Genomic DNA, 13,678 nt, shown 5'->3' on the forward strand with positions numbered 1-13,678 from the left:
TGCACAGTTACAAACCTATTAAGATTTCAACTTAGATTCAACAGAGCAAAAGAAGTTGTTAAACTTGGCCACGAGACACATCTTATATCGTATGGCAACATCTTATTGAAGCGACCATATGAGTGATAAATACTCATACTCTGCCCAAGTAAAACAGAAACAAGCAAAACATAGTGGGCCAACCAGAGGCTTAGGGCCCGCACAGAAATATCCCTGCAAAAAAAAAAAAAACTCTGTACTTATGGCCGTCTTGGTGTTTCGTGGCCAAGTTTCCCTCCTCCCTCAACCCCTCTCCTCGCGCATGCGCAAACATATTTCAATAGAAACGGAAAATTCTTTTCCATTTCTATTGAATGTTAGTATGTTAGTACGTTAGTATGCACATAACGGATGTCCCGAATCTGTCAGATACAGATAAGACTCTAAGTCTTCTTAGGGAACTTATGTTAAATGTTGAAACATTGAATTATTAAATCATCTAAAGTTAATAACTTTTAAAGCCTACAATGTACTCAGAGACTTGTATCACTATGACGTGAAATGGTTATGTTACTGTCTCAAAGTTTTGCAAACTCAGATATGTTCTCTAGATGTGATAATGGTGTAGTGTTATATTTATTTACCAATTTATATTGCTTATCAACTATTGTTGGTTAAATCATTGACAAATTAACTTTATAGATATATTTATAATTTCATAACAGTAAACAAAAACAATTTTGCTTATATAAAATAAAATAATGTCTTTATATATACAGTACTGAGGCACCTTATTCTATACAACTCTAGTACATTTATGTGTGAGAACATCAGTATGAACTGTGAGGAGGATTCGGACTTCGCACACGGGTCTTACTGATTTTCTCATTGATATATCACGTTAAGGTGATTTTTTGTGCATATTATGTATCAGTCTTCATTTTGTGCTTAATTTCCGTTTGAGGCTTTCATGTATTGTGTAAAGAAAATCTTTAGAAATTCTCTGTACGTCTCTATTTCATTCATCTATCTTTCTCTTGTTGATTCTCCCTATGTGTTATATTCTCTAAATGCATTTCTACCGCTTTCAATATTCACAACCCATGTCGTTCTTCATGACTATTTATTTTATCCACTGCCTCTCCTGTAGGCTGTCTGCGTCTTCCTGTAGGAGCCTGTCAGCGGCTTCTTGTAGGCTCCCATGAACAGAACGTTCTTCGTTTGGTTGTCGTGAATGAGGAACAAGAACGGTCTGTTACAGACGAAACTATGCGCCCTGTTGAAGCCGGATCTGACGTAGGCCACCACCGCCGTTGCAGCTGCGGCCTCTGTCCCTTCTTCATTCACCTCGACGAAAGCTTTGTGGATAGTCTTGCTGACGACGAGCTCCTTGTTGACTGAGAACTGCGACAGGTCGGCTGAACTACCGTTGAACAGGTCACGGATTCCCAGGTTCTTGAGGCCCTGGTCAAGGAAGGGACACAATGGGTGTTAATTATGGTATTGGTTTTTGTTTTTATCAATCACTTGATCTGTTAACTGTAATCAAATCATAGTCCCCATCACCGTCATCTCCTCCCCCCAACATCACTCTCTTAAACAGATTAAGGGTTCATTAGTAATTCCGCGTGTGTTCCTTTTATAAACGATAATAAAGCTATTATCGTGCCTCAGCTCATCTGAAGCCTGACCCAAGAAACGGATATTTTAATGAGCAATTTTATGTTTTTCATTAGGAATAAAGTTATTAAAGTTTGGATCATGTTAATTACACAGTAAAGCTGGAACTAGCTGATGTCTTACCTCCTGCAAATCATCCTCGAGCATCTGTTCCAACTTAAACCTGGGCAGGAAAAGTTCGACCGTGTCAGTATGGGCCCGTTCCTGGGTGGCTCTCAACAGGGTGCCGGAAGTGAGCGCTGACACCACGCACCGGAACCCTTCCTCTCCCTCGACGTCCGGCAGTAACAACAACATGGAAATGGCGTCTCCGGCGTAGGGCACTTCCAGAACTTGGGCTGCCAGCTCCTCTGAGTGGGCTGATAGTGAGGAGGAAGAGCTATCATGTACAATCTTATAGAGGTTGTAGTTTGATTTTAGTGAGTTGGTATTTGTGTGTACCAGCGTCAAATTTGAATACACTTATTACATAATAGTTTGTGATTATGTCCTGTTATGGACATTGTCAAGGGCGAAAAGAAGCAGGCACTGGAGGCCCTATGCAGGAAGAAGGGACACGAAATAAGATCCAGTGGACAGGAATAATGCAGAATGTTTGGTTAAAATTGATCAGTGCTCGTATAATGATATTAATGAAGGTTTTAATTACAGTATGACCTACTAATCCCATGATTGTGTTGGGTCACATAGAGAGGATGCAGTTGGTAACTGCTTTGACATGACCGACAGGGAAGTAACCTCTGGCTAATTGAAAGGGGCACTACCTCTCTATATTTGGGAACCAAATTTGAATGTGGATCGAATATCTATGGAATCCTCTGTCTCTCTCAGGTGCTCCAGTGCTCCATTTCCAGTATCTGAAATACTGGAGCACTTGAGAGAGAGGAATAACTTCTGATCCATATTCAGATACGGATCCAGACTCCAGGGAAAAGTCTCCCTCAGAGGTGCTGCAGGACCGACAAGCACAATGCTCTCTGACCCTGTTGGGGAGGGAAGACTCATGTAGCGTCCATGGTAGAAGATCTTTGGTGAGTGCAAGCGTAATATTGTGTACCAAAATGTCCGAAATATGTCAGCGGTAGATCAATTGTGTAGCAACACAGTTTTCTATCGACGACTGAGTTAATGGTAGTATCTTTGGAAAGTCAGATGGAGACCAGGAAATTTATATATATTCTGGAAATTAGTTAGGAGGGCCAGACCAGTAATGCATTAAAATATTGTGTTGAAATGTTGGTTGATCAAGGGGGACATAAATATGTCAAATGCACACTTTTATCCACCTCGAAATTATTACACAGACTTGATGTGAGAAAGTCAATGCATTTACTGAAAAACTGAGTAAATGTTATCGTTAATATCTCTTTTCTCCCCTTAGAATGAATATAATCCGCCTCTCTCCCCCTTTTTCATGGTTATCTAGAGCCTATCACTTCTATTCTAATGTAGCTATCAGGAGTGTGGTTACCGTAGTAGGCCGGCCTCACTTAAGATCTGGGAGTGAAGGTCTCTCACTTCCCCAATAATAAGAAACAGGCCAGTGCAAGGCTAATGGTAACTAAAGTATAGTCAACTTGAATCAGATCCCATAACCCGTATTAATGTGCTTACTCCCTTCACTTCATAACAATGCCTCCGTCGTTTTTACACGCTGGTCTTGAGACTTGAAGTGTTTCTGGGGCTCCATCATATTAATAATAATGACGATAATACAAGGACCCTGGCCGAGCTTCACCAGGTGATGTAACCTTACCTAGCCTGAGCTTTGTCTTGAGCACATCATGGGCACGTCGACAGAGTGGCCGGGGGAGACAAAGAACTGCCTGGGTTGTGTGTGCGAGGGTTTGAACTGGTACCTCCAGGTGCCCTTGAAGTAGGCGGCGTTGATAAGTATCATGATGGCGTCCACCATGTCATCAGGGCTCACCAGTTTCGGAATGAGGCCTTTGGTGGTGGTGGACACGAACTCGTTGATGGTGGCCGAAGAACCGTAAAGCTGGCGATGAACAAATTGCTCGTTAATATTCATCTTGATAAATGGGCAACATTGAAAACTTTTCACAACAGATGAGCCTAAACATCCCCTCACTTGGGGATGGCCAACCCAAGTCATGTAAATAACCCGCCAGCACTCTGGGAAAGGTAGAGTTGGTCCTCCACCAGACGCTCCAGTCAAATACACAACGAAGTGACAATAGTGTTACTGGGATTGTCTTCTGTACACTTCTCTGACTGTTCACCTCTTCGTACTTGATCACGACTACTACCATGATCATTTTAGTAATAGCTTAACCAAGTTAAGCAATTAACCTGATCGCTTGTAACTTGGTCACTTTAATTTAATAACTACAATTGTAACTTCATAGCTATAATTGAGACTTGATCACTACAATTGTAACTTGATAACTGCAATAGTACCTTCCTTAACACAACTGAAACTAAATCACTATAACTGATAATTTTTCACGGCTATTCTAACTTAATCACTGAAAATGTAACTTACTCTGTACAATTGTAACTTAATCAATGCAATTGCAACTTGATTTCTTTAATTATAACTTAATCAATTGCCGTTGCAATTGTAACTTCGAGACAAATTAAAATTGAAACTTATTCGCAACATATATAACTGTCTTAACATACATAACATAAGGGTCCAGTTCCTGAAGCCATTCAGTGACCCACAACATCGCAAGGCGGTTCGGACACATAATAATCTAATTAACCAAAATTAATTAAACAGGTCAATTTTCCGCCAAGAAATACGAGAAAAACATGACAAAAGGCATTTGAACATAATGAATAAAAACCCTTATCTCTTACGTCTGAGAAGTCGATCTTCTGGAGCTCCTTGTGGAGGATGGTGGAGATGCAAGGTCGCAGGTCAAGGAGGTCGTCAAAGTAGGCACGATTGGCGATGTTGAAGGTGTACTGGGGCTGGCTGCTGGCTCGCTGGGCGTACCTGTGTGGGGGAGAGCCTGGCTGTAGTGGTGATGGTAGCAGTATTGGTGGTAGCATTAGTGGTGGTGGTAGTGGTGATGGTGGTGGTAGTGGTGATGGTGGGAATAGTAGTGGTAATGGTGGCTGTAGTGGTGATGGTAGCAGTAGTGGTGGTGGTGGAAGTGGTGATGGTGGGAGTAGTAGTAGTGAAGTTAGCAGAAGTGGTGGTGGTGGTAGTGGTAGTTGTGATGGTTGCAGTAGTAGTGGTGGTAGTGGAGATGGTGGTGGTAGTGGTGATGGTGGAAATAGTAGTGATAATGGTGGCAGTAGTGGTGATGGTGGGAGTAGTAATGATGGTGCTAGTGATGGTGATGATGCTAGTGTTGGTGTTGGTGGTAGTGATGGTATTGATGCCAGTGATGGTGTTGATGCCAGTGATGGTGTTAGTGTTAGTGATGGTGATGATGCTAGTGATGGTGTTGGTGGTAGTGATGGTATTGATGCCAGTGATGGTATTGATGCCAGTGATGGTGTTGATGCCAGTGATGGTGTTAGTGTTAGTGATGGTGATGATGCTAGTGATGGTGTTGGTGCTAGTGATGGTGTTGGTGCTAGTGATGGTGTTGGTGCTAGTGATGGTGTTGGTGCTAGTGATGGTGTTGGTGCTAGTGATGGTGTTGGTGCTAGTGATGGTGGGAATAGTAATGATGGTGCTAGTGATGGTGATGATGCTAGTGATGGTGTTGGTGCTAGTGATGGTGATGATGCTAGTGATGGTGTTGGTGCTAGTGATGGTGATGATGCTAGTGATGGTGTTGATGCCAGTGATGGTGTTGATGCTAGTGATGGTGTTCGTGTTAGTGATGGTGATGATGCTAGGAATGGTGATGAAACTAGTGATGGTGTTGGTGCTAGTGATGGTGGGAGTAGTAATGATGGTGCTAGTGATGGTGATGATGCTAGTGATGGTGGGAGTAGTAATGATGGTGCTAGTGATAGTGATGATGCTAATGATGCTGTTGATGCCAGTGATGGTGTTGATGCTAGTAATGGTGTTAGTGCTAGTGATGGTGTTGGTTCTAGTGATGGTGTTGGTGCTAGTGATGGTGTTGGTGCTAGTGATGGTGTTGGTTCTAGTGATGGTGTTGGTGCTAGTGATGGTGTTGGTGCTAGTGATGGTGATGATGCTAGTGATGGTGTTGGTGCTAGTGATGGTGTTGGTGCTAGTGATGGTGTTGGTTCTAGTGATGGTGTTGGTGCTAGTGATGGTGTTGGTGCTAGTGATGGTGATGATGCTAGTGATGGTGTTGGTGCTAGTGATGGTGATGATGCTACTAATGGTGATGATACTAGTGATGGTGTTGGTGCTAGTGATGGTGTTGGTGCTAGTGATGGTGATGATGCTAGTGATGGTGTTGGTACTAGTAATGGTGATGATGCTAGTAATGGTGATGATACTAGTGATGGTGTTGGTGCTAGTGATGGTGTTGGTGCTAGTGATGGTGATGATGCTAGTGATGGTGTTGGTGCTAGTGATGGTGATGATGCTACTAATGGTGATGATACTAGTGATGGTGTTGGTGCTAGTGATGGTGTTGGTGCTAGTGATGGTGATCGTGGACAAATAAGAATATGATGAACGAATCATACTCTTTCATCAGTCACCTAATGGGGGCTACAACCTCCCAGGGTTCTAACCCACAGCAATTTTCTTAACTTGCTTGGTACCAATTAATTGCTTGGTGAACAGGTGCATCAGGTGAAAGGAAACGTGACCAGGTGCTTGTGTCCTGCCAGAGAATTGAATTCGAGTCCCTCGCGTGTGAGCTGAGGCTGTAGCCTACTGCACTGCAGGAGTCAGGTAGCATGCAGCCGATGAGTCACAATAACGTGGCTAAAGTAAGTTGACCAGACCACACACTAGAAGGTAAAGGGACGACGACGTTTCGGTCCGTCCTGGACCATTCTCAAGTCGATTGTGATGAGGAAGAAGATGCAGGCAATAAATAGGCTAGAGAGAGGTGAGGAGCAAAGTGTAGTAGAGGAGATAGTAGTAGGAATAAGAACTGCAGAAGGTCTATTGGCCTTCTGCAGTAATAGTAATAGGATAGTAATAATTAAATAAAAATAAATTGGTCTAAAAAAATAAAAAAAAAATTGATTGGTCTTCCTCCAAAAATTATTTTAGAGGAAGACCAATCAATAGGATGATTGGAATCCCTCACATGACCGAAGAGAGCATTGTTAGTGTCTGCAGACTTAACACTTCTCTTGTGTTCTTTAAGTCTGTAATTCAGTGTACGGACAGTTTCGCCAAAGTATTGGAGAGGACAAGACGAATTCTTTCTTTCTCTCTCCTTTTCTTTCTCTCTTCTCTCTTTTCTATTCTTTGTTTGCTTTACGTTCCCTTCCTATTCTCTTCTTATTCCTATTACTATCTCCTTATTCGGTGGTTATAATAGGAGCAGCCTCGTATAGGCCAATAGGCTCTCTGCATTTCTTATTCCTACTACTATCTCCTCTACTACACTTTGCTCCTCACTTCTCTCTAGTTTATTTATTGCCTGCATCTACTTCCTCATCACAATCGACTTGAGAATGGTCCAGGACAGACCGAAACGTCGTCGTCCCTTCACCTTCTAGTGTGTGGTCTGGTCAGCCATGTAGCATGTGCGTGCTGGGGAACTCATCATCAGTGTTTATAAGCATCTTTGTGTCTGGGAATACTATTGGTGTAAGTGAATATTGTAATGTGCCTGAAGAAATCGTGTATGATAATAATGTAGTGAGGTGATAGAGTCGGTACTCACATTACGTCAAGTGCGCGCCACAACCGCAGTGTTGACGCCTTGTCCGTAACCCTGAGCGCGGCTTCCAGTTGGGTCTTGGTGCTTCCCGCCGTCCCGAAGTAGATCAGGGTGAGCGCTGTCCAAATGCTATAGGGCGAGAAAAAGAGGTTCTCGGCCGGGGTATTGCGGGAAAGTTGTCTGTAGAGATCAAAGCTGAAGTCGTTGATGCCGGAGAGGTCAGTGTTGACGCCTCTGGAGTTGCCACTGTCGGAGAGGCATTGTGGGACGACGCTGGCCACCGTTGCCACGACAACCGTCGCGATGGTAACTCCCGCCACAGCTTCCCACCTCATATTTCTGCCGGAAGACAAGATTTTTATTTTATATTTTTAATTATTTATATATACAAGAGTTCTTATACATTCTTGTACAGCCACTAGTACGCGTAGCGTTTCGGGCAAGTCCTTCATCCAATGTTCCCTGGAATACGACCCGCCAAATCGTTTAACAACCAGGTACCCATTTTACTGTTGGGTTAAACAGAGACTACAGTTAAGGATTGGCGCCCAGTAAATCCTCTCCGGCCAGGACACGAACCTAGAAACAAAGGTCTCGCGAAACGCCAGGAGAGGGTCTAAACCACTACACCACGGTGACTGCTTAAATCTCTTGAACCCTTCATGTGAAACTGAAACCTTTCTGTCACTCACCCGCCAGATATGATTAATGGGGATCATAATAAACTAATTAACCTGTGACTGTTGACGTGGCCATGTAACTGGCTCATCAAGGCTGAACTTGTTCACTAAACCAACTTTGGGATTCCGTTTCTGAGCCGATTATCTGTATCTATTAATTAGGATGTCTGTCTGTCAGAGAAGGGAAGCCAGACGCTTAGGGCTAGCCTCTCACAGAACATTACATCCTGATTTGTGATTTTACAGTCAAAGCCGTAGGACGGTTGGGGTCGACCTCTCCTTAATGAAGAAGGATCGGCTCCTATGCGTCCACCAGCAAGTCCTGTGAAATATAAAATGAGGGTTTGACTGTCCATAGAGTGTTAAACAGAGTTAACAGCTGTTATCCTAGAGAATCAACGTCCATACCATTGATTCAACATCAATAACGTTGACTGAATATTACTCGAGCATCTTTTGCCCATTAGGAGAGGAATGGGATGGAATGAGAGAGGTAGAGGGAGGGGGAACAGGAGGTAGAGACGTGAGAGAGGGAGAGAACCAGAGAGATTTAGAGTGACAGAGGCAGAGAGAACTGGAGTGATGGAGAGAGGTAGAGGGAGAGTGAATGGGGTATGATGCCCACTACCCCCCACAGGATGGGTATGGTGCCCACTACCACCCACAGGATGGGTATGGTGCCCACTACCGCCCACAGGATGGGTATGGTGCCCACTACCGCCCACAGAATGGGTATGGTGCCCACTACCGCCCACAGGATGGGTAGGGTGCCCAATACCGCCCGCAGGATGGGTATGGGGTCAACTACCGCTCACAGGATGGGTATGTTGCCCACTACCGCCCACATGATGGGTATGGTGCCCACTACCGCCCACATGATGTGTATGGGGTCCACTACCTCCCACAGGATGGGTTTGGTACCCACTACAGCCACAGGATGGGTATGGTGCCCACTACCGCCCACATGATGTGTATGGGGTTCACTACCGCCCACAGGATGGGTATGGTGCCAACTACCGCCACAGGATGGGTCTGGGGTCCACTACCGCCCACATGATGGGTATGGTGCTCACTACCGCCCACAGGATGGGTATGCTGCCTACTACCGCCCACAGGATGGGTATGGGGTCCACTACCGCCCACAGGATGGGTATGGGGTCCACTACCGCCCACATGATGTGTATGGGGTCCACTACCGCCCACAGGATGGGTTTGGTGTCCACTACAGTCACAGGATGGGTATGGTGCCCACTACCGCTCACAGGATGGGTATGGTGCCCACTACCGCCCACAGGATGGGTATGGGGTCCACTACCGCCCACAGGATGGGTATGGTGCCTACTACCGCCCACAGGATGGGTATGGGGTCCACTACCGCCCACAGGATGGGTATGGTGTCCACTACCGCCCACAGGATGGGTATGGGGTCCACTACCGCCACAGGATGGGTATGGGGTCCACTACCGCCCACGGGGTGGGTATGGTGCCCACTACCGCCCACGGGGTGGGTATGGGGTCCACTACCACCCACATGATGGGTATGGTGTCCACTACCGCCCACATGATGGGTATGGGGTCCACTACTGCCCACAGGATGGGTATGGGGTCAACTACCGCTCACAGGATGGGTATGGTTTCCACTAGCGCTCACATGATGGGTATGTTGCCCACTACCGCCCACATGATGGGTATGGTGCCCACTACCGCCCACATGATGTGTATGGGGTCCACTACCGCCCACAGGATGGGTATGGTGCCCACTACCGTCACAGGATGGGTATGGGGTCCACTACCGCCCACATGATGGGTATGGTGCCCACCACCGCCCACATGATGTGTATGGGGTACACTACTGCCCACAGGATGGGTTTGGTGCCCATTACCGCCACAGGATGGGTATGGTGCCCACTACCGCTCACAGGATGGGTATGGTGCCCACTACCGCCCACAGGATGGGTATAGGGTCTACTACCGCCCACAGGATGGGTATGGTGCCCACTACCGCCCACAGGATGGGTATGGGGTCCACTACCGCCCACAGGATGGGTATGGTGCCCACTACCGCCCACAGGATAGGTATGGGGTCCACTACCGCCACAGGATGGGTATCGGGTCCACTACCGCCCACGGGGTGGGTATGGTGCCCACTACCGCCCACAGGATGGGTATGGGGTCCACTACCACCCACATGATGGGTATGGTGTCCACTACCGCCCACGGGGTGGGTATGGTGCCCACTACCGCCCACAGGGTGGGCATAGTGCCAACTACCCCCCACTGGGTGGGCATGGTGCCAACTACCGCCTACGGGGGTGGGTATGGGTTGCCTAATAAGTGAAGTAAACTACCTGAAGCTTCCTCTGTGTCAGTCACAAACCACAGTTGTTAACGCTCACCGGCTAATTAATCTCTAGTGTCATGAGCGTCTGACACCACGCACTTCTGTTGTTGTTGTTGTTGCTTATGACACCAACACACACCTTATCCAGCCAATAGGTAGGCGGGCATAAGCTTATGACACAGCTGTTCAGTGTCGTGATCAAACTTGACACAACAACACTTAACGTTATGACACAACACCCAAGTATCGTGAGACTGCCACTAAACATCCTCCAGTGTCGTGAGGTTATGACACAACACTCTAATGTGACGAATGTATTGAAACACTGTAAAAGTGTTTGGTTTAGTTGTATTTAATACATAGAGTACATGAGTCACAGACAGAAATTTGAGAAGGCGCCAGCTTGGTCGGCCTAAGTTTCACACCTCTAATAGTTAATGACCCCAAGTGACCTGAGGTCAGATCATGCGAATTTCACCTTACTTCTACTAATCATATAATTGGAGCCTGGTAGCCTTCAAACATGCCGACGTTTAAGGAGTGGCTTGGTAGAGAGCCGGAGGCTATCTACTTGTGGGCGGAGTTAGCTACTAGGTTCCCCAATATATACTCGGAGAGCTATCGATTCGAGAGGATTAACAAGACAGAAGACCAGGCAGCAGAGCAGGAGGACAACAGCCGAGACAGGCTGTCGGTCGGACGGGGGTGAAGCTGCCTGACAGCTGCAGACTCTCCCCCCCCCCTCTCAATCCAGCTATAGGCAGGCACTTGGTGAGTTGAACATTAAGGTGACTTGTCGTGTTTTACAAGTGTTGTGTGATGATCAGGGGCAGTCAGTTGTAGTGTTCTCAGATTCTTGGAGGATGACTCACTTTACATATATAGATCTTGAACATTGCTTAAATTATGATACTTAGTATGTGAAATATAATTGAATTTATTATTTAAATTGCCTTTGTGTCCCCTAGAGTTGAGTTGAGGTGAGAAAGCCTCTGGGATTATTGGTTCCCTGATTTTACTGAGTACAGGAAAGATGGGACATACTAATAATGACCTTGAGAACATCTTTTGAGAATTTTGTGATACAGACAAGTTCCATTCCTTGTCTTGTATGTAATGATCATGAATGGATGGTGGCAGCATTTCGTCTTCTACTATCTACTCTTCTACTACTATCTACTCTTCTACTTCTACCTATCTATACCTCTCCCTCCACCCCTCTCTAAACTCTCACTTTCAACTAATGACCCTCCTCGCCCCTCCCACCTCTCTACCTCTCTCACCCCAAACCCTCACTAATTACTTCACTATTCATTTCTTTCCTTTCGTTTCCTCTTATACGTTTGTGGCAGTGAAATGTATTCTAGAGTTCTCTCTAGAGTTTCGGGTAGTTGATCAAGTTACGGCGCCTTGTAGTCTTAGCACCTAGGTAGTCAAATACCTAGGTTACAAGGTGTTGAACGAGAGAGGTTGCCTTAGGAACTCTGGAGGTGCTCTAGAATAGTTAGCTAACTGGGGACGGTATAACGGACTAGAGAGAGCTGTTTCCCCAGGCCTCGTTAGTTAACTGGGGGGTGGAATAATGGATAAGTTAGAGCTATTTCCCCCCACCCCCCGTTACAGTATGACAGAGCACTAGTGTCACGACTTGTGTCGGGAGTTTGACACCACACAACCTCAAGTTTCGTGAGATTATGACACAGTCCTCCAATGTCGATAGTTTATGACACAAGTCGCGTGAAGCGAGGTAATATGACACATTCTAGTGTGAGGTTGACACCAGACACTATCTGGTTAGAGTGTCACAACACATCCTTTAGTGCTGTGAACTTATGACACAAGTGACATGAGGCCATGACCGGCCACAGGTGTCTGGTGTCAAGGCGGGAGTAATCAACAAATGATGCTGCTGGTGATGAGCAGGTGATGAGCTCACTTGGTGATGACACCACCACTCCGTGAATCAACACCACACTTGAACTAGTAGTAGCGGTCATCCATCAGTCTCAGGAGAATATGGAGTTGCGCTCTGGTTGTCGGTCTGGGGCGGTCTCTCCAGGGCGCAAAGTCAGGGAAGCTGTTACCCATGCAGCCCCCTTGAACTGTTTCCTTATCAAAGCCACACAGCAAAGACCAACCAACCTGGAGGAACCGGTTAATGGCTGCTGGAAGAGATGAGGACAGTGTCACTGGAGCTGTATGATGGTCAACAGTGACGGGAGAAGCAGCGGTGGTGGGTGAGGACGCTGGTGACTGTGTGTGGTGGTACTCAGGGCCAGCATATATACCCGCCCCGCTCGCCTGCCGACTGTCCGCCTTCACTCACTGTTCCTTTTTCCCTCCCTCTAGCATCCTGTGGCGCCCCGGCTCTGGACCAGTGACGCAGAATGATACATTTCATCTTCCAGTTCTGTGTGTCTTCTGGCAGGGGACACACACACATGCAGCGCTGTTGTAGTCTGGTAATAGTTGTGGTGTGGTTGTAGTGGTGAGGGCCAGGGCTCTGATCGGGACAACATGCTGTCTATCAGCCACACGTGTCAAACGAGTCTCAGCCAACAGTGGCCGTGAACGCGCTGAAGTGCATCTATGGGAAGATGCTGAGGACGCAGAGTGAACGATACACTCCGGAGAGTGAACGATGACCAGAGGGAAATATGTAACCCGTTCTAGGAAAAATTTCCGCCGGTGGGAAAACCGGAGAGTTTTTTTTATTATTATTTTCTACCACAGACGTGGCCACACATTCACAATGCTAACCATCATATATACATTTTCTTCTGTTCTCCATGGACAGGGTTAGAGATATGTTAAACATATAGTTTAGGGGTTTATTGAACAATCAACCACAGAAGGTGATTCGGTGCTTTTAAAATGCTAAGTTAACCTACATACGCAGATACATAGATACACAGATTTACGTATGCCCTACATAAAGTGTTCGATGTGTCTTTTACAGTGTCATTAATGTGCATTTACATAGGTGAAATGTAATTCTGATCAGCTTCCATATATACTTACAAGATATACATACACACACACATATACGTACATATACATATATACATACATATATACACACACATGCATTCACATACATTTTACTCTGACAGGGTAAGATTGCTGATAGAGAAACTAGTGTGCAATTAAGCACTTAATCACTGAAGGTGATTAAGGTGCTTTTACAAGCTCAGGTTATATAGTTACAACACATACATACATTGTAAAATTGATACATTACATGGTTA

At 45.8% G+C, this 13,678-nt stretch overlaps 1 protein-coding gene across 1 annotated transcript; it reads right to left on the bottom strand.

The window, feature by feature from the left end:
• Nucleotides 1-669: 669 nt before the first annotated feature.
• Nucleotides 670-12,728, bottom strand: LOC123757271 (leukocyte elastase inhibitor). The gene is given in 7 exon segments (XM_069323823.1): nucleotides 670-1,443; nucleotides 1,783-2,018; nucleotides 3,416-3,439; nucleotides 3,442-3,658; nucleotides 4,486-4,624; nucleotides 7,413-7,748; nucleotides 12,573-12,728. Coding segments are annotated over 6 exon segments (1,284 nt in total). The 5' UTR covers nucleotides 7,745-7,748; nucleotides 12,573-12,728; the 3' UTR covers nucleotides 670-1,107.
• Nucleotides 12,729-13,678: the final 950 nt, after the last annotated feature.

The sequence above is a fragment of the Procambarus clarkii genome, chromosome 13 (assembly GCF_040958095.1).
Source record: "Procambarus clarkii isolate CNS0578487 chromosome 13, FALCON_Pclarkii_2.0, whole genome shotgun sequence".
Taxonomy (NCBI): Eukaryota; Metazoa; Arthropoda; class Malacostraca; order Decapoda; family Cambaridae; genus Procambarus; species Procambarus clarkii.